Genomic DNA, 19,179 nt, shown 5'->3' on the forward strand with positions numbered 1-19,179 from the left:
AGACAGATATTAGGCCAGAGGCAGATGGAGGTGGACGGAGCACAGGAGTGGCCAGGATGGGCAGTGTGAGGAGGCGAGGCAGAGCAGAGACGGGGGCCGGGCTGGGCCGGAGAGCGGGGAGTGGCGTGAGTCTGCCGTGGGGCCCACAGGGACACTGAAGAGACCCAGAAGGGGCCCGTCACCAAAGCTGCCCGAGTCTGAGAGGCCAGGCCCAGCCCGTATCCCAGTCAAGGGAGAGCATGGGAGGTAGGGGAGAAGGCAAGGAATTCTGGAAAATAGGGGGCAGTGTATCTTTCTGGCCCCCAGAGGTAAAGAAGAGGGACAGGAGAGGTCTCCCGAGTCCCTGACTGTCCCACCTCCCAGGTACACACCTTCCTCTCCCTTCATTCCTGCTTCTCCCTACTCCCACCCTTTCCTCTCCAGTCACCCAAAGCCAGCTCTAAGCCCCCGCCTCCATGCAGCCTGCCGGGGCTAACTCTGGCCATACCACTCACTTGCTTTGTGACCCTGGGAAAGTCAGTCCTCGTTTCTGGCCTGTACTTTCCCAGCTCATCTGAAATGGTTTTACCTATAGATACGTTCATGTGTCTCCTCCACTAGAAGCTACACATGCGAGGAAAGCAGGGATGGTATCTATCTCTGGTGCCCAGCACAACGCCTGGCACGTGGCAGATGCTCGAAATAGATCTGATAAACGAATAAATGATTCTCTCCCAATCTTGGCTTGCTGTCAGGGTGGGAGAGTCTGCCCAGCGTCCCTGGGCCCTGTCCCATCTCGTCCTCATTCACACCTGGGGAGCAGACTCACCACATCTGCACGGGCCTCCTGGCTGCCCTGCCCTGGCCCTAGCCCCTTCCTCTGGTCCAGCCAGACCAGCAGCTGCTGCACTGGATGGCAGGAGAGCCTCATGGCTAGTAGCAAAGGCTTGGGAGACACAGACAGGCCGAGATCTGAGTCCCTTTTCCCCCAAGCACTAGCTCTGTGACCTTGGCGAGTAGCTCCACCTCCCTGAGGCTGTTTCCTCAGCCGTAAAGTGAGGTCGCGATGCTAACTACCTCATGGCATGATTTCAGGGATTATAGAAATGAAATCTTTGATATAAAGTGCTTAGCACAGCGCTTGGCACCCAGTACCTGCTCCATAAACATGGGTTGTTATTCTTCAAGTACCACTCTGATCGCAGTCCAAATGCAGCAACGCCATGGGACCCCTAGGGAAAAACCCCACCTCCTCGGCCTGCCTTCTGCAGCCTTCACCACCCAGCCCCTTCCTGCCTGCAGCCTTCCGGTGAATCATGCAAATCCCAGCTCCAAGACTCCATCCCTCAGTGAGAGGGGCTCCTTCCTCAACTCCAGGCCTAGCTGTCTGCCCACTCCCCTTCTTTCTGCTTCATGGAAGCCCCCCCATCTGTCCACCCCGCAGGAAGTTTTCCTGATGGCTTTCGTCTGCCCTCCCCTCCTCTGAGCTCCCTGGCACTGACTGCAGGAGGAGGGGATACTGAGAACCCCTATGTATTCCCTGCCAGGTCGCTGGCCTGCCTGGGCAGTGAGCCTAGAACGGGCAGGGCCAGGCCAGCAGAGATGACGGCGAGGCACTCACGTCTATGTAGTTGGCGTTAATGGAGTCGGCATCGGGGCCTCCCATCATCGGGGGCAGTTTCACTCGGTGCCGATCATCTGGAAACACAAAGCAGGTGGCCATGGGGTGGGCAGGGACTGAGCAGGGGAATGCAGAGCTAAGGCAATGAGGGGAAGCTTCCAGAAGGCCAGAGGTACGGCACAGGCAGGAGAGCCAAGGAACCTCGAGGCTCGGGGCTGACCAGGAGGCTCTCAGCCCCAGAGGGTGCATGACAGGCTAGGGGTTAGAATCTGGGCTGCGGCACCAAGGGGGCCCAAGGTCATGTGCTACTCAGGCAAGTATTAGCAGTGTGACCTTGAACAGGGAGCTTAACCTCCCAAGCTTCAGTTTGCTTATCTGTAAAGTGGGGGTTATAATGTGTGCCACAATACTGGGCTATTGAGGAGTATGTAAAATAATGGGTGTAATACTCAGCACATGGCTTGGCATGTGGGAGGTCCTCCGTAAGTGGCTCACTCCGGCTGTTCTCCACCTCCACCCAGGTCCCTCCCACCCACAGCCCCAGACCCAGGCCCTTCCCCAAGACTCACAGGCAGGCACGGGCTCTTGCCGGCTGCCCTTGACCTTGTCTTTCTTCTTTGTGGCATCCCAGCCTTCAAAGAAGCTCTGCCAGAAGGGAAAATAGAGGGGTAGTCAGTGGGGGAGGGAAACCCCTCCCCTCCTAAGACCCCATCCCGTAACAGGATGGAAGCGGGACCACAGATAAGGGCCAGATTCAGGGTTCAACTTGGAGCCTGAGATCAAGTCACTGCATATCCCTTTATCAGCAAGGGACTAAGTTAAAAACCACGCAGCGTGAAGGAAAGGAAGAGAGAAGAGTGGGGGGCGGGTATCAGAGTTCACAGACACTTCAGAGCAAGGGTCAGGTTTAATGTACACGTAAGGGGTTTGAGTTGGGAAGAAGGCAAAAGTGAGGTCAAATTAAGATTAGAATAAGGTGGTGTCAGAGTTCAGGTGGAGGGAGAATGGGATTCAAATCAGAGTTCCAATGGAATTTAGGATGATAGCTAGGGCCCAAGTCAAGATTGGGTGTTAGGTTAGAGGTCAGGGCCCCTCTTGGTGGTCAGAGTCATATTAGGGAGAGGATGAAGATCATGATCAGGGTCTAGATGGAGACTGAGAGAAGACTGGAGGTCAGATTTCAAGTCACGATCAGGACGAGTGTCAGAAACCAGTCAGTCTGAGATTTGGGTCAAGGTCAAGGTAAAAAAAAAAAAAAAATTAGGTTGAATTAGGGACTATCAGAGCAAAGGTCCATCCAGGGCGAGGCTGAGGGTTGCCAGGGTCTGGGTCCACAGCGAGCAAGAGCCAGGCAGGGCCCCGGCAAGGCATCCTGGCTGGCCGGGGACCCCGCACCTCGTACTCCTGCTTGAAGCCATAGCCCTCGGCCGTCTTCATCTGGTTGATGTGCTGCAGGAGGTCGGCCACACGCACCGCAGGGTGCAGCTGTCCCGTGTGGTATGGGGAGCCCTTCCGGCCACAGGGACGCCGCGGGGAGCCCCCCAGCAGGCTGCTGGCCTCGGTGACCCCACTGCTGCGCTGGTCTCCTGCGGTCAGAGAGAGGAAAGGGGGTTCTTGACGCACACTACCGCCTTGCCTGGGGTGCCCAATTTGGACTCCAGGCGGGGGAGGGGTGCATGGCCAATGCGGATGTGGTTCCTGGAGCCAAGCAGCCTGGCTGGGCCCACCCTGTGCGCTCCGGGGCAAGTCCCTTCCCGTCTACATTTGTTTTTCCATCTGTAACATGAGCAGGCTGGGTCATGTGGCCTCTGAGGGCCCCTCTGGCTCAGCCCTCCTGTCCGTGCTGTGATCCTGGGGTCCCCCAACTCCCTCCTGTTGCTCCCCAGCCTGGACCACCCTTCTGTGACTTCCCTGAACTGCCTGCAGGGGACAGCGCTCAGCAGAGCCCGGGAGAGCCCCCCCTCTTCTCCCTCTCTTCCAGAGAACAATCTGGAACAATTGGCAACTCCCAGTAATTACCCCCATTCAGAGACAAGCAAATCCCGAAATTAGCTGCTGCTGCCACCCCCTCCACAGATTAACGGGAGACACCTGAATAGCAGCTTTTCTCCTGCGCCAGCATTTCCATTGTCAGCCTGGGCGGCGGCCTCAGCCAACTGGGGAACAGGTCGAGAGGTTCACGGTGACACTCACACGCACTCACAGACACACTCACACACACACACACACCCTGGGAAAACTATCCCCTCCCTCCAGACCCACTTGCTCCCCACTCTTCTGGTCAGCATCCCCAAGGACATCCCACCCTGGTCCCCCAGCTCAGGCCCCAGGACTGAGCAAAGTGCCCGGCTCAGTCACACCCACCTCTGGACACTCGCCCTCATACATTTAACACTCATTTCTCTCCTCCTATCCTGGGTACGATGTAGGGGCTCAGTCAAGGTCAGCCCTCCCCACTTCTCATGGCTCTTCTCTGCCCAGGTCCAAGCTGGCAGGGGCAGGTGGGAAACCCCCAGTGGGGCCCAGGTGCCAGCCCCTTCCCTTCCTACCACCTCCAACACCCTTCTCCTTCTGTTTCTGCCTGGTGAACTCCCACCCATCCTTCAGATCTTAGCCAGAATGGGCCTTCTTAGGGAACCTTCTCCAGCGCCTGGCCTCCGATTCCTAATGAGCCTTCTTAGGGAAACTTCTCTAGCGCCTGGCCTCCGATTCCTACTCATGGCTGACAGAAAGACTTCATGACACCAGGACAGACTCCTGCACTGCTCAACTCCCCCAAACTCCAAGCCGTGGCTCTTCAAATCAGGGGGGACTTCCATACCCTGCTTGGGTTCCCTGTGCCACAGTTTGAAAACTGCCTCGAGGCAGACAGGCAGTGTGATGGCATAGCCCACCCCACCTGCTTCTCTTCTCTGGGGAATCAGTCCCGAGCTACTGGTCACCCAATGTCTGAAGACAATTCCCTCCCATCTGATCCAGATTTTCTAGTTACTAACAGCTGGAGGGCAAGTCCCATGCTGGTTACACCATTGTGGGCAGATTCCCCAAGCCTTAATTCATCAGATGGAGAAAATGAGGCCCCAAAAAGAGACTTGCCTAACGCAGTGGTTGCAAAAGCGCATTCCAGAAAACACCGATTGTGGCAGATTTCTAAGTGCTACTCCATTAAAAAGGAGACAAAGAGGAGGATGAAGAGGGGTTCTTGGTTTTAAAGGAATCTGTGAAATTCTGGTGGAAAGGAAAAGAAGTCTGTTTTTTTCCTATAAAGCTCCCAGAGCTTCCTACAAATTACTGTGCATTTTCACTCTCCGAGAGATGAGCAGAAACAGCCACGTTTCACCACCATCTCTCACCACCGACAGCTTTTTTTGTTTGTTTCAGGAAGCATCCTCAGGGGAACACAGGGATGATCACGGTGATTAAGACACATGCTCTAGAGTCAGACAGGCCTGAGATCAAATCCCAGCTCCACACGGGACCCTGGAGATGCTACTTACTCTCCCTAAACCTCCTTCTTCGTGTGTCCAGGGAAGACAAAAGCTGTTAATCTCCCAGCCAATGATACAAATATTAAATAAGATAGTGCATATAAAACACCCAGTCCTGTGCCCGGCACATAGTGAGCACCTACAGCCAGGGCTGTGGACACAACTAGTCCCAGAAAGCCAGGGCAGTTGGCTGGCCAGAGGCAGCCTTCCTTTCTCGGCCCCTCTCCACTGCAGGATCCTAGTTCAGGACCCGACAATTCTGAAGAGCATCTACAACAAACACAAGCACCGGGATTTCACGACAAAGGCTATCAGCTGGGTCGACACACTGGGAGACAAAGGGGTCCCAGTGCTCTTTATGGACGCCGTGCTGACAGCTCCCTGGAGGGCTCTCCAGGTGGAGAAAGAGGTAAAGGAGGGTTTGGGGAGTCCAACAGCCCATCCCTGGGGACATGAAGGGTCAGCCCTGAGGCAGCCTCATAGCCACGCACAGGATCAGCTTGCAATGGCTAAAGACAAGAAAAAGTCCCACCTGGTTGGGGTCCTGATGGGAAGGAAACCAAAGCCAAATGTTGGGCTTCTGCCTGAGCCCAAGAAGGACATAAGACATTCAGAAGGGGTCCCTGGGTGGCTCAGTCGGTCAGGCATCTGCCTTCAGCTCTAGCCATGGTCCTTGGGTCCTGGGATTAAGCCCTGTGTCTGGCTCCCTGCTTGGTGGGGAGTCTGCTTCTCCCTCTCCCTGTACTCCCCTAACCCCTCCTCATGCGCTCTCTCTCTCTAGCACTCTCTGTCTCTCTCAAGTAAATAAAATCTTAAAAACAAAACAAAACTAAAAACCAAAGACTACCAGAAGACAACAGGGTGATGAGCTACGATGTCTCCAAGAGACTCTTCTTCCTGGACCCAGAGAAGACTGATCTCTGCTCTCCTCGTGCATGAATTCCCCTGTGGGTTGCAAGACACACACTCTCCCCTGCACCCCACCCCCACTCCAAGGACCAGCTTGGAGGAAGAGAGGAAGGAAGGTGAGAGCAGCCCTTGGCTTCAAGGTTGCCCCCCAGGGTTTCTTCCAGATGTTCCCCAGTTCCATCATGATTGTGGGACACCTTCAGCAAGTAACCGATAGACAGTTGAGGTTTTGGGAGGAAGGGTTGAGGCCCAGAGGGAAAAAAAACTTTGGGTCTGGAGTCAGACCCGAATTCAAATTCGGAGTCAAGTCACTTGACCTCACTGGCCTCAGTTTCGTGATCTGAAAATGAAAATCTTCAGATCTTCTTTAAAGATGAGCCCTTTCCCTGATTCCCATCTACCTCAGATGAAGACAGGCCCCCAGTTACATGATCAAGGAATACTCCAGACTTTTCCTTCCCTAGTGCAATTGGGAAATAATTTTAAAGAAACATAGCTTATAATAATATCTAATAATATCTTACATATCAAGTGCTTTCATAGACCTGGCAGGATACTTAAGTCACTTAATCCTTAGACTATGTAAGCATTACTCTCATCCCCTATCCAAACGAGGAAACTGAGGCCCACAAGAGGTGAGTTCCTTGGTAATTAAGCAGCAGCACCAAGATTCGAACCCAGGCCCATCGGACTCTGGGGCCCTGTTGTCTACCCTACTTTCCCTGTGTCTTCCTTCCTGATAAAGGAGAACCTGTGTAGAGGAAAAGAACCTAGCACTTATTCAACAAACCATTTGGCGGACAGAACCCAAAGGCACCCACAGGGGTCAAGAGCTCCAGATGGACTGGGCTCAGAAGGGGTTGAGGGTTTTCACAGGCAGGATTTCAGACACAGCAGAGGGCCCATTCCCACACACTGGGAACATCCCAGCCACCTTCCCCACAGCCAGCCTGCCACCATTTACTCAGCATGAGAAGTCCCCACGGTGAAATTCACACACTAAGGATGCAGCAAAATCAACACGGCTTTCTGTTCCCTTGCACCAAAATCTGGGCTCCTCTGTTTGGAAAGCAACAAAGGAAATGGAGCCTGGACCAGCATAGGGCATGGTCCTACAAGACCAGATGGACCCATGGCCCCAGGCTCCTGCCCACAGCTCTGCCATAGCCTGTGGCGTGTCTGTGGTTCCCACTTCCTCGGGCAGCCACATCTCATCCAACCCAGCCCAAACCCTGGCCGCCTCAGCCCAGAGGCCCATCTTCTTGAAACTCCAGCAGCATGAATTGCTCCCACATCCCCATGGCAATGAGTCTGGGCCCCGACTTCCCTAGGCCATGTCTCCCCAGCTGTCAGCAAGCTGGCTAGGGGTGGTGCCCATGCATCCTGCTTCTCTGGGTCTCTCCAGAGGACTCAGCAGCAAGGCATGAGCCCACGCTGCCCCCACTTCCTGCTCTCCCCACCGCCCACCAGAGTTGCCTGCCCAATCACACCTCTCTGTGTGCTCATCTGCACTGGCTACCTCTCGCCCATGCCTGCCCTTCCTTTCCCAGCTCTGCCTGTCCAGATCCTGCCCATGCTGGGCTCCTCTCTGCAACTCAGAAAAAACTGCATTTAAATCCTGGTTCTGCCACTTTCTACCCCTTTGCTAAGTGACTTCCCCTCTCTAAGGCTCTCTGTTTCCTCTTGGCTGCTTCATTTGTAAGGTGAGTTGATAATAGCTACCGTGCTGGGCGGGGGTGCAAATTTAATGAGGGAGATCATAGGGACAACATTAATAAATAAGTGCATGTCAGTGAATATGAAAACCTAAATGAAAGGGTAAATTCCTAGGCAAGTAATAACTTACAAGTGGCTTGAAAAAAGAAAAGAAAGTCTCAATAGTCTTTTACTCCTTTAAATAAATTGAATTAAAAGTTTAAAATTTTTCTATAAAGACTGTTTTATAGGTGAATTCCACCAAACTCTCAAGGTGTCAATTATTCCAATCTTTCATAATAAGGGTAAAAGAGAGGAAACCTCCGTGTATTCTACATGACTAACAGAATCTTGGTACCAAAAGCCAGACAAGGATAGTAGAAAAAAACAGAAAATCATGGGCCAATCCCACTCTTGAATACAGCTTTGAAATCTTGAGCATTATTTTACCTATACTGAACCCAACAAGATATACAAAATGTAATGAATCATGACCTGGCTGAATTTACCCCAAGTATGGAAGGTTATTTTAGTTTTAAAAAATCTGGAAATGGGGGCACCTGGGTGGCGCAGTGGCTTAAGCCTCTGCCTTCGGCTCAGGTCATGATCTCAGTGTCCTGGGATCGAGCCCCACATCGGGCTCTCTGCTCGGCAGAGAGCCTGCTTCCTCCTCTCTCTCTGCCTGCCTCTCTGCCCCCTTGTGATCTCTGTCTGTCAAATGAATAAATAAAATCTTAAAAAAAAAAAAATCTGGAAATGTCACTCACCTCATTAACAACAACAACAACAACAATACACATATATATGATAGTGCAGAAAAAGCATTTGGTAGGTTTAATGGTTATTTAAATAAAACCTCTTAGCAAACTAAAAACCGAAAAGAACTTTGTTAACCTGATAAAATGTTTGTACCAAAAACTGTAGTGAACTTTATTCTCAGTGTTTAATGTTAGAAGCATTCCTTTTAAAACCAGGAAAACAAACAAGGATTCCTGATATCACCACTTCCATCCAACCCAGTGCTGGAGATCCCAGCCAGTGCCACGCAGAAAGACGAGAAAAAAAAAAAAAAAAAAAGGAAGGGAAATGAGACAGAAGAAACAGAACTGCCCATATTTACAGATCCTCTGATCATACTCAGAAAACCTGAAAGACTGTACAGACAAAAGAAAATTAACAAATAAGGTTCTCAAGGACTATGGATATAAGATCAATATATATACATAAAAAATCAACTATATTTCTCTACAAGAGCAACAATTAGAAATGTAATCTTTTTTCAAGATTTTATTTATTTATTTGACAGATAGAGATCACAAGTAGGCAGAGAGGCAGGCAAAGAGAGAGGAAGGGAAGCAGGCTCCCTACCAAGCAGAGAGCCTCATGCGGGGCTCGATCCCAGGACCCCGGGATCATTACCTGAGCCGAAGGCAGAGGCTTTAACCCACTGAGCCACCCAGGTGCCCCAGAAATGTAATATTTTTAAAGTGTACCATTTGTATTGGGAAAACTGGACACCCACATGCAAAAAAAAAAAAAAAATGGAGTTGGACTCTTACCTCACACCATATACAGACGTTAACTCAAACTAGAAGGAAGACCTCAATGTAAGACTTAACACTATAAAACTCTTCAAAGAGGGACACCTGCATGGCTCATTGGGGGTGACTGTCCATCTAACTCTTGATTTTGGCTCAGGTCATGGTCTCAGGGTCATGAGATCAGGCCTCATATCTGGGCTCTGCACTTAGCATGGAGCCTGCTTTGAGATTCTCTCCCTCCCTCCCTCACTGCCCCTCCCCCACCCCACTTACATGCTCTCTGTCTCTCTAAAAAAATGATAATTGTTTTAAGAGCCAAGACACCTTTCAACAGACGAATGGATAAAGAAGATGTAGTCCATATACGCAATGGAATATTACTCAACCATCGGAAAGGATGGACACCCAACTTTTGCATCAACACGGATGGGACTGGAGGAGATAATGCTGAGTGAAATAAGTCAAGCAGAGAAAGTCAATTATCATATGGTTTCACTTCATTGTGGAACATAAGGAATAGCATGGAGGACATTAGGAGAAGGAAGGGAAAAATGAATTGGGATAAATTGGAGTGGGAGATGAAGCATGAGAGACTGTGGACTCTGTGAAACAAACTGAGGGTTTTAGAGGGGAGGGGGCGGGGGGGGGGGAGGTTAGCCCAGTGATGGGTATTAAGGAGGGCACAGATTGCATGGAGCACTGGGTGTTATACACAATGAATCATGCAACACTACATGAAAAACTAATGAAGTACTATATGGCTAATGTAACATAATAAAAATAAATACATTAAAAAATAAAAAGATAATTTTTTTTTAAACTCTTAGAAGAAATCACAGGGCAAAAACTTCATGACATTGGATTTGACAATGATTTCCTGGCTATGACACTAAAAGCACAGGCAGCAAGAGAAAAAAACAGACAAACTGGACCTCACGAAAATTTTTTAAATTTTGTGCATCAAAAGACACGATCCATGGAGCAAAAAGGCAATGCACAGAAGAGAAGAAAATATTTGCAAATCACATATCTGATAATGGATTAATACGTAGAGTCCAGAGAGAACTCCTAAAACTCTACAGCAAAAAACCCCAAAAAAGCCCAATTCAAAAATGGGCAAAGGGCTTGAAAAGATATTTCTCCAAAGAAGATACACAAATGGTACATGCCCAAGGTGGCATCATTCATCATTAGAGAAACTCAGATCAAAACTTCAGTAGGATATTATGTCATACCCACTGGAATGGCTACTATTAAAAAAAAGAAAGAAAGAAAGAAAATAACCAGTGTTACAAGGATGTGGAGAAATTGGAACCCCTATGCACCGTTGCAGGAAATGCCAGATGGTACAGCCGCCACGGAAAACAGTATGGTGGTTGCTCAAAAAAATTAAAAATAGAATCACCATATTATCCAGCAATTCCACTTCTGGATATGTACCCAAAAGAACTGCATCAGGGTCTCGAACAGATACATGCACACCCATGTTCACAGCAGCATTCCTAACAATACCTACAACACGGAGGCAACCTAAGCATCCATGGGTGGATGAATGAATAAGCAAAACGTGGTCCATACATGCCATGGAATACTCATCAGCCCTAAAAAGGAAGAAAATTCTGAAAGATGCTCGAAGATGAAAGAAGCTTGAAGACAGGCAGCTAAGTGACATAAGCCAGTCACAAAGAGACAAATGCTCTATGATTCCATGTATATGAGATAATGAGAGCAGTCAAATTCAAAGACACGGCAAGAAGACCGGTGGTTGCCAGGGGCCGGGAAGAGACGGGAATGGGGAGTGACTGCTTCATGGGACCAGAGTTTCAGTTTCACAAGATGAACAGAGCTATGGGGTTGGATAATGGTGATGGTCGCACATTATGCATGTGTTTAATACTCCCCAAACTGCACACTTAAGAACAGTTAAGATGGTGAATTCTACATGATGTGTTATTTTACCACACACACCCACACAATGTACCATTTACAATGGAAATCAAAAATACAAGGGACCTGGGGCGCCTGGGTGGCTCAGTGGGTTAAAGCCTCTGCCTTCAGCTTAGGTCATGATCCCAGGGTCCTGGGATTGAGCCCCGCATCGGGCTCTCTGCTCCACGGGGAGCCTGCTTCCTCCTCTCTCTCTGCCTGCCTCTCTGCCTAGTTGTGATTTCTCTCTGTCAAATAAATAAAATAAAAAAAAAAAAAAATACAAGGGACCTGAGGGTACATCTAACAAAAGATGTGCAAAGTTTTATGGAGAAAATTACTGAAAGAAATTCAAGACCTAAATACATAGGGTTATGTATATCCCCTCCATGGATGTAAAGACAATGTCCTAAGATGTCAGTTCTCCCCCAAACTGATCTAAACATTTAATACAAATCCACCCAACAAAGTTTTCCAAGTAACTTAAAAAAATGATTCTGAAATGTATGAGAGGGACAGGTGCCTGGATGGCTCATTCAGTTTAGCATCAAGCTCTTGATTTCGACTCAGCTCATGATCTCGGGGTTATGAGACTGAGCCCCACATTGGGCTCTATGCTGAGCGTGAAGCCTGCTTAAGATTCTCTCTTTCCCGGGGCGCCTGGGTGGCTCAGTCAGTTGAGTATCTGATTTCGGCTCAGGTCATGATCCCAGGGTCCTGGGGTCGAGCCCCACATCGAGCTCCGTGCTTGGCAGGGAGCCTGCTTCTCCCTCTGCCTCTTATCCTGCTCATAATCACTTTCTCTCTATCCCTCTCTCTCAAATACATAAATAAGATCTTTAAAAAAAAAAAAATTCTCTCTTTTCCTATCCATCTACCCCTCCCCCATCCTGCTTGCACACAATCCCTCTCTAAATAAATAAATGAATGAAATGAAATGTATGAGAAAGAGAATGAGGACGAACATAGCCAAGACATCCTTGATAAGGAGCAAAGCCAGGAGAACCTGATGTACCAGATACAAGACTTAGGTAACTCAAGTAATGAGGAAATCAGGTATCAACAGATACAGGAATCACCAAAGTGGCCGATCAAAGAGAACGAGGAGCCGAAAAACAGTCCACAGATATACAGAAGCATGATCTGTGATGAGGGTGGCCTTCAGCCTCACTGGTGAAAATACGCACTCTAACAGAAGCTGGGACATGAATTACTACAGAAAAAAGAAAAGAAAATATAAAAAAAGAAAATCCTTCATTCCTATGACACACAAAAATCAATCACAGATGGGTAAAGATTGAAATGCACCATGCAAAGTATAAAAAGGTTTAGAAAAAAGTAAAAAATATTTTATGACCCTGCAAAGGAAGCGTTCTCGAAGAAAACACAAAAAGTAGAAATCAGAAAGGAAAAGACTGATGAACTTGACTGAATTAAAATAAAAACTTGTTCCTCCAAAGACACTATAAATAACCTGCGAAGATGAGCCACAAATTGAGAGAAGATATTTGCAATTCATAAGTGAAAAGTGATTATCATCCTAAATATATAAAGAACTCCTAAAAACCACTAAGAAAGCAACAGAAAACCTAATAGAAAATTAGGTAAAAGGCATGAACAGGCATTTCATGGAAGAAGAACGCTGAATGGCCAATAATGATTTGAAAAGATGCTCAACCTCATTAGTAATCAGAGAAATGCAAATTAAGACTATAGAGAATTACCATTTTATACAAACTAGTTTGGCAAAAGGGAAGAAGCCTGGCAAATTCTGAGCTTGCCGTGGGGCTGCGGAAGCTCTCGCTCACTGCTGCTGGCTGTGAGCACAGGCAAAGCCACTCTGGGACACGGCTCGGCCCCGTCTTCCAGAAGGAAGCAGAAAGGCGCTCTGCAATCCGGCTGCTCTACCTCGCAGATCTCCCGAGCAGAGGCACCTGGAGAGCCATGTAAGAACATTCAGAGCAGCCTCGTTTGTAATAACCAGAAAACTGGAAGCAGATCAGATGTGGCCGGATGGCAGAAGAGAGGAATCAGCGGTGATACATTCACATAATGGAAAACGGTGATACATTCACATAATGGAAAACGATACCTCGGAGAAAAAACAAAAGAAACTAGAGAGAAACACCCACCTCGCCAAATATGGGAAAGACAATGCTGCGTTGAGAAACAGTGTGATTGCATTTGTATGAAGCTCAAAAAGGAGCAAAGTTACACAATACGCCATTTGGGGCTATAGGTACACCAGTGAGATGACTCCCGAGATGGTAAGGAAATTATAGACTCAGATTTCAGGAGGGGTGCGCAGGGAGCATAGTCTGAGGGAGGGACCGCGAGACGATGTCCTAATTCACCAGTGTGGCTCACCAGTGCTTGTTGCATGACTTCCAGAAACATTACATATTTTCTTTTGTACAGATCAACACTAAGTAGAATAAAAAGATGTGTAAGGAGGTGATTGATGACAAGCTCCGGGCACATACAGCTGACCCACTGTATTCCGTCTACACGCTGGGCACAGCTCTCACTATACGAGATACATGTAATAGCCAGCCTGGTCTCCAGCACACCTACCAGTGAAGATGACCTTTAGCTCCATTTTGTACACAAAGAAGCAGACACCCAGAGAAGTTAAGCAGCTTACCCCAGTCACACAGCTAAGGGGATGCAACAGGCAAACCGAGGTCTATCTGACTTCAGAGTCATCTTTTTTCACCACTGGTCCCCTGCCTCTCCCACAGCAGGTGCTCCGCAGGTTCGAGACTGCTCTGGTCCCCTTTGATCACACGGCGTCACTCCTTTCTCTGACTCCCCAGAGCACTTCCCACAATCAACATGTGACCTTGAATGCCCCCCATCCAGGAGTCTATGTCTAAGTCCTCCATCTTCCTAAAGCTCCCCAGTGCAAACGGGTAATACCCATGCCTCCCCTGGATTGCTTCATTTTGGGTTTGAGATGTTCCAGAACTCATTGGAGGGGCTCGGTCATCCTGGCTCGGATATGGAACCTCAGAGCCCCAGGGAAGGGCAGGAGGGCCACGCACTCACCTCGGGGACTATAGCCATGGGTGTCCATGAAGGACAGGCCCAGCCGCTCATCCTCCTGCAGGGTGCTCTGGTCCGTGAAGCTCCGGTCCACCGCACTCATCATGTGGGTCTTCTCCTGACGGTAGTTGACAGTGGCCTTGGTCATGTTCACCGGCTTCCTGCAGAGAGGGATCGACAAGAGACACGGGTGCTGAGTTGAGCAGGGCAACACCCAGAGGTAGATGGGGAGGCCAAACAGTCAGGGGGCTTTGGCCCCAGGAGACAATCTAGAAGCATCTCCAGATGTCAAGAGGGCTCTGCGTCTACCCTTTGCTCGCCAAACCCAGAGTTGCTGCCTCCCCCACAAGGGACTGGGCAAAATCCCTCTCCTGGGGACCTTTGCTAAGGAAAGGGATGAAGCCCAGTGGCCTTGGGCTGGAACGTGGCCCCTGTCACTGGCCTGGAGGGCTCAGGAAATGGGTAGATAGTCACTCTGGAACTATTCTGGTACCACGGCAATCACCCCATCCAAACTAGGAAGATGACCGCCCCAGCTCCAACTCCAGCGTGCCCCCATAGACATTTCCTTTCCCTCGTCCTCATCGAACATTCACCCTGAGAACCCCTCCTCCCCACAATGGGGGTGCACTACAGTCCTTCATGGCAGAGAGTCTGGCTGCTGCTTGGCCAGTGCTCGGGAGTTTTCCTCTGGGCAGGGGATGAACTCCAACTGGCTTCTTCCTCTCCCCAGAGCCACCAGGACAGTCCCACCGTGGGCCACACTGGACGTCCATATTCCTGCCACTGCCCACCAGTCCATCCAGCCACCGGAAGCAGCGGAGGAAGGAAGCAAGAGGCCCGGTCCCTCCTGAGAGCCTTGTGAAGAGGCCCCCAGACAAGGACCCTGCACAGCCCAGGCCTGCAGCCCAGCTTTGCAGATGAGAATGGCAGTGTGTGACCCCAGAGGACTCAGAGGGAAGAGGGAGGAAGAGCAGGGGGCATAGTCCATGGCCAATGTGCTGAGCAAAAGGGAAGAGGGAATGACTTGGGACCTGTCTTGAAACTGCAGTGGAGCCCATCACAGGGAAGGCTCAGGATGAGATCGCCATTCACCCTGCAGGGCTCCACAGCATGCAGGATGTGGCGTAGACCTGAGAGAGGACTTCCAGGTAGAGGGCTCAGGAACCTTGACCATCAGCGGAGGTGAAGAGGCTAAGGAAGGGATCTTTCCAGAGGCAAATTCTAATCAGTCTGCAGTTGAGAGCTGTCCAAGGCAGGGAAAGACTGTGTGACCCCAACCACCAAGCTCTGGGTATCACCCTCACCATGGCCCAGGGCACAGATGAAGAGAAGCCTCTGTGGCTGTGACCTTGACCATTGACATAGGAGAGAAGGTGGAGGGGGAAAGAGGGAAGGAGAGGGAGGTGAGGGGGGGCAAGGGAATTAGGAGGATAAGAGAAGGAGGTGAAAGGGGAGAGGCAGTAAAGGGACAATTACAAGGAGAGAGATGGGGAAGGGGGCAGAGAGAGGGAGGGACAGGCAGACGCCAGCAAACCACAGGGAGGACAGACAGAGGTCCGTGGAAAGAGGACAGCAGTCAAGCTGTGCCTAGAAAGCAGTCTCCAGTGGTGTGCCCCAGGGCTCTGCTCCCTGCCCAGGCCTCTCGGTTCACTTGGGAGAAGAACTACAAACACCAAGCACCCAGTTCCACAGAAGACAGAAGCCGAGGGACACGGGACATGGCCAGCCACCAGGGGATCTCAGGGTGAGAGTCAGCAGGTAGAGGGCAATCCTGACACTTGAAAAAGTTCTGTATTTAGGGTCAAACAAAAGCTGCAGGGAGGTGTGGTTGCTGGAAAAGCTGGTGTGACCCTGGATGGTATGGATGCAAGTAGGGGGTCCAGGAGGAGGAGGGGAGAGAACCTGGTCCCCTGGGCTGCCCTGGGGGCACCTGAGCCTGCTCTGCAAGGAGGGAGGACAGGCATGGGTGCAGGGAATGTTCTGGAAGGCTTGCAGAATCAGAGAAGACAGAGGCAGAACACAGAGTACCATCAGGAGACTAGGCAGTCCGATGGGGCCCGGGTGGTAACCCCAGCTCTGGCCCTTCCTGTGACCCGACAAGTCCCTTCACCTCTCTGAGCTTCGGTCTCCTCAGCAATGACACAGGAGGGATCATGGCGCATGCTTCTCGGGGTCCAAGCCCAGAGGAAGCACCCAGAAATGGTCGGTCTGAAGAGCCTGGGGCCGCCCGGATGGAAAAGGGGCTCATGCTGACCTGAGAGCCGTGTGCACCATGGGGACAGCTGCCAGGCAGGGGGCGGGCCTGCCCCGGACATGCACACACGTGCCTGGCTGTGGACCCCAGAGAGGGACTGGTACAAGGCCCTGTACATGAGGAGGACGACCTAGGGCCCGAGGGGGCAGGGAGGGGCTACTTACGGGTAGTAGGAGTAGGCATAGTGGTCCCTCCTGGCAGCGTGCAAAGAGAACAGCACAGTTGGGCCCATGGTCCTGCCACACGGTGGGCCAAGAGCAGTGCCCAGCCCGCGGGGAGGGGTCTGCTGCATTCTGTGCTGGGAAGGGCACTGGCCAGGGACCAGACAGGTCAGGAGGACCTTTCCTGTCCCAAGGGCTGGCAGGGCTCAGTCATTGAAAACCAAGACCAGAAGCCCCTTTCAGAACCTTCCCCAAACCCGCTGCTGGAGGGAGGAAGAGGTGGGGAAAGGGCCTGGGGAAGCAGAGCTTTCACGTAGTCACACGCACAGACACAGAGAGAAATACACACACTTGCACACCCACACATAAACGGACACACTCACGTGCCTATGCAATCACACACAGACACCCTCCCTCGCATGCTCAGAGGCGCCCCCACTCTCCCCTGCAGCCCTACCCCTCAGGTCCAGCACTCCTCACACCTGCAGGCCCTTCTGCCTCTGCAGGCTCAGTCCTCTGCACACACCTGTGCCTGGGAGGAAATCCAGGCTGGGGGGGAGCGGAGGTGGGGAGAAGGCTCCTACTGGACTCCGAGGCAAAGGTGAAGCCCACCCTCCCCGACCCAGACTGCCCCTGCATGTGGGGTCCATCAAAGGGGCCGTGCTGCCCTCTCTGGGCACCCAAAGCATGGCTTGGCTCTGATCCCACTTCACAGGTGGGGAAGCTGAGTCCCAGAGAGTCGTGGTCCTCCTAGGCCTCTCTGGGGGGTCAAGGGCAGAGTTTAGACACCTGTCCTAAGACCCGGACCCCCAGAGCCAGCTCCCTCCTGAGGCCTCCTCCAGGCACACCCAAGGATCCTCCACTCACCTGCCCCCACACCTCCCCGCCAGCAGGGACCCCCAGGAATGGCCTTCCACAGGGACTCCTGCAGACTGGGCGAAGGGAAGAACGCAAGAGTGGGAGGCTGAGGCCCAGCGAGGGCAGGAGAGTGGCTGGAGGCCACACAGCATGTCTCCTCTTCTCCATCCCAGGAGAGAGTGGAGGGTGCAGGCCTGTGGCCGGTCACGGGGACCCCAAAGAAGAGGGGGAAGGGGGAAGAAATGGCATCCTGGTCTCAGCTGTAATGTCATGACTTTTCAAGAGCCTTCCACAAAGACTCCCCGATAATTACCAACTCTATTGTGTCACCTTTACCCTCTCTCTGTTACCCTCTCTTTTTACAATCTGTAATTATCTGTTTGTGCTGTTTCTAGGTTAATGTCAGGCTCCACGCTAGCTCCAAAGGACAGCATCTTCTCTTCTGCCCACTTCGGGCTCCCAGAGCCCTGGACAGTGCCCAGGACATGACAACCCCCCAGTAAATATTTCATGGAATTGAGTAATCAATAAAGAGGGAAAATAAATAAAAGAACTCCACCTCTGTGAGCATCCCTATCCTCCTCCAAAGGAGGGAGATTAACCATGACCCCGCCCAAGGGTCCCATGTCAGCCCAGCTCCTCCCTGCCTCTCTCCACCTGCTGACTGGGAGTTGGGGGGAGGGGGTCAGGAGGACCCCACTCCACTGGGCCAGGCCATGGGGATCCACGGCCAACAGGAAAGAAATTTCTCTGCCCTCATGGAGCTCTCAGTCCAGCAGGGAAGAAAAACAACTGAGCCAAGCACTCTAAGCAAAAGAAAAAGTGCAGGGAGAAGAAAGCAAAGGAGAAGGGTGGGATTCTGAAAACAGAACAAGGGTTATACCAGCACAGATGCCTCCAGGCTCCTTGCCCACCCCAGCAGGGCAGAATGGGGAGCCTGACCACCCTCCCCCCGACCCTAACTGAGCGTCCCCCACAACCGCTCCCACCCCAGGCCATCTCCTTCCTCCAACAAGGAGGCACAAGGGGGCAACTGGGAACTGGGTATCAGCCTTCCCTCAGCAACCTCCTGACCTGCCTGCGACATTTAATGTGGGCACCTCCATGGCTGGCAGGCCTGCTCTGTCCCCCGACAGTGCAACGCAGACTGGGGGAGCCCTGAGGGGCACGGTAGACCCTGAAGGCCAGGATAGGATTTGGGGGGGGGGGGGCGGTGCATGAGGTGCTAGAGAATAGGACCGAATGGCTTTTAGAGGAAGAAAGGAAGGAAGGAAGTCTGGGGGGGATCCTCGACGCTCCAGGGGTAGCCTGGAAGGGTTTCCAGGGCAGCACGTGGGCAAACTCATGGCTTCCTAATGAGGCTCCAGCAGCATCTCTGACCCATCCCGTCCTGGGCCTAAGGCTCTCTGCAGAGGTGGGTGACACCCTCCATTGGGCCCATCCTCTCTCCTTGAGGATCAACTTCTAAGGCCTCAAATACTACCTATAACGCCCCGGGATCTGATCTTTCCCCTACAGCCCTCACCATCTGCCCCCTCCCCACCCCACTGCACCCCAGTCCCCCGCAGAGGAGGAGTGCAGACACTTGCTAATTCTGGGTGCCTACTGTACACTGGCCACAGTAAGGCCCTTCACATCCGAGCCCAAAAGAGCCCGGGTTTTGTCGTCAGGACTGGCTTCAAACCAGGCCCTATCACTT

The 19,179-nt window shown here is 51.5% G+C and overlaps 1 protein-coding gene across 8 annotated transcripts in view; it reads right to left on the minus strand.

The window, feature by feature from the left end:
- Nucleotides 1-19,179, minus strand: part of PTPRU (protein tyrosine phosphatase receptor type U) — a 76,943-nt gene that overhangs the window by 17,410 nt on the left and 40,354 nt on the right. For 4 of the 8 annotated variants that reach the window (XM_046012612.1, XM_046012576.1, XM_046012602.1 and 1 more), the window contains exons 15-19: nucleotides 16,626-16,655; nucleotides 14,208-14,365; nucleotides 2,996-3,186; nucleotides 2,170-2,245; nucleotides 1,601-1,677 (exon numbers count right to left, since the gene is read on the minus strand). In XM_046012612.1, the coding sequence (XP_045868568.1) occupies nucleotides 1,601-1,677; nucleotides 2,170-2,245; nucleotides 2,996-3,186; nucleotides 14,208-14,365; nucleotides 16,626-16,655 (532 nt within the window). The remainder of the gene's footprint in view (nucleotides 1-1,600; nucleotides 1,678-2,169; nucleotides 2,246-2,995; nucleotides 3,187-14,207; nucleotides 14,366-16,625; nucleotides 16,656-19,179) is intronic. The other 4 variants (XM_046012630.1, XM_046012592.1, XM_046012621.1 and 1 more) reach the window with 1 other exon arrangement.

Source organism: Meles meles, chromosome 1, assembly GCF_922984935.1.
Source record: "Meles meles chromosome 1, mMelMel3.1 paternal haplotype, whole genome shotgun sequence".
Lineage (NCBI taxonomy): Eukaryota > Metazoa > Chordata > Mammalia > Carnivora > Mustelidae > Meles > Meles meles.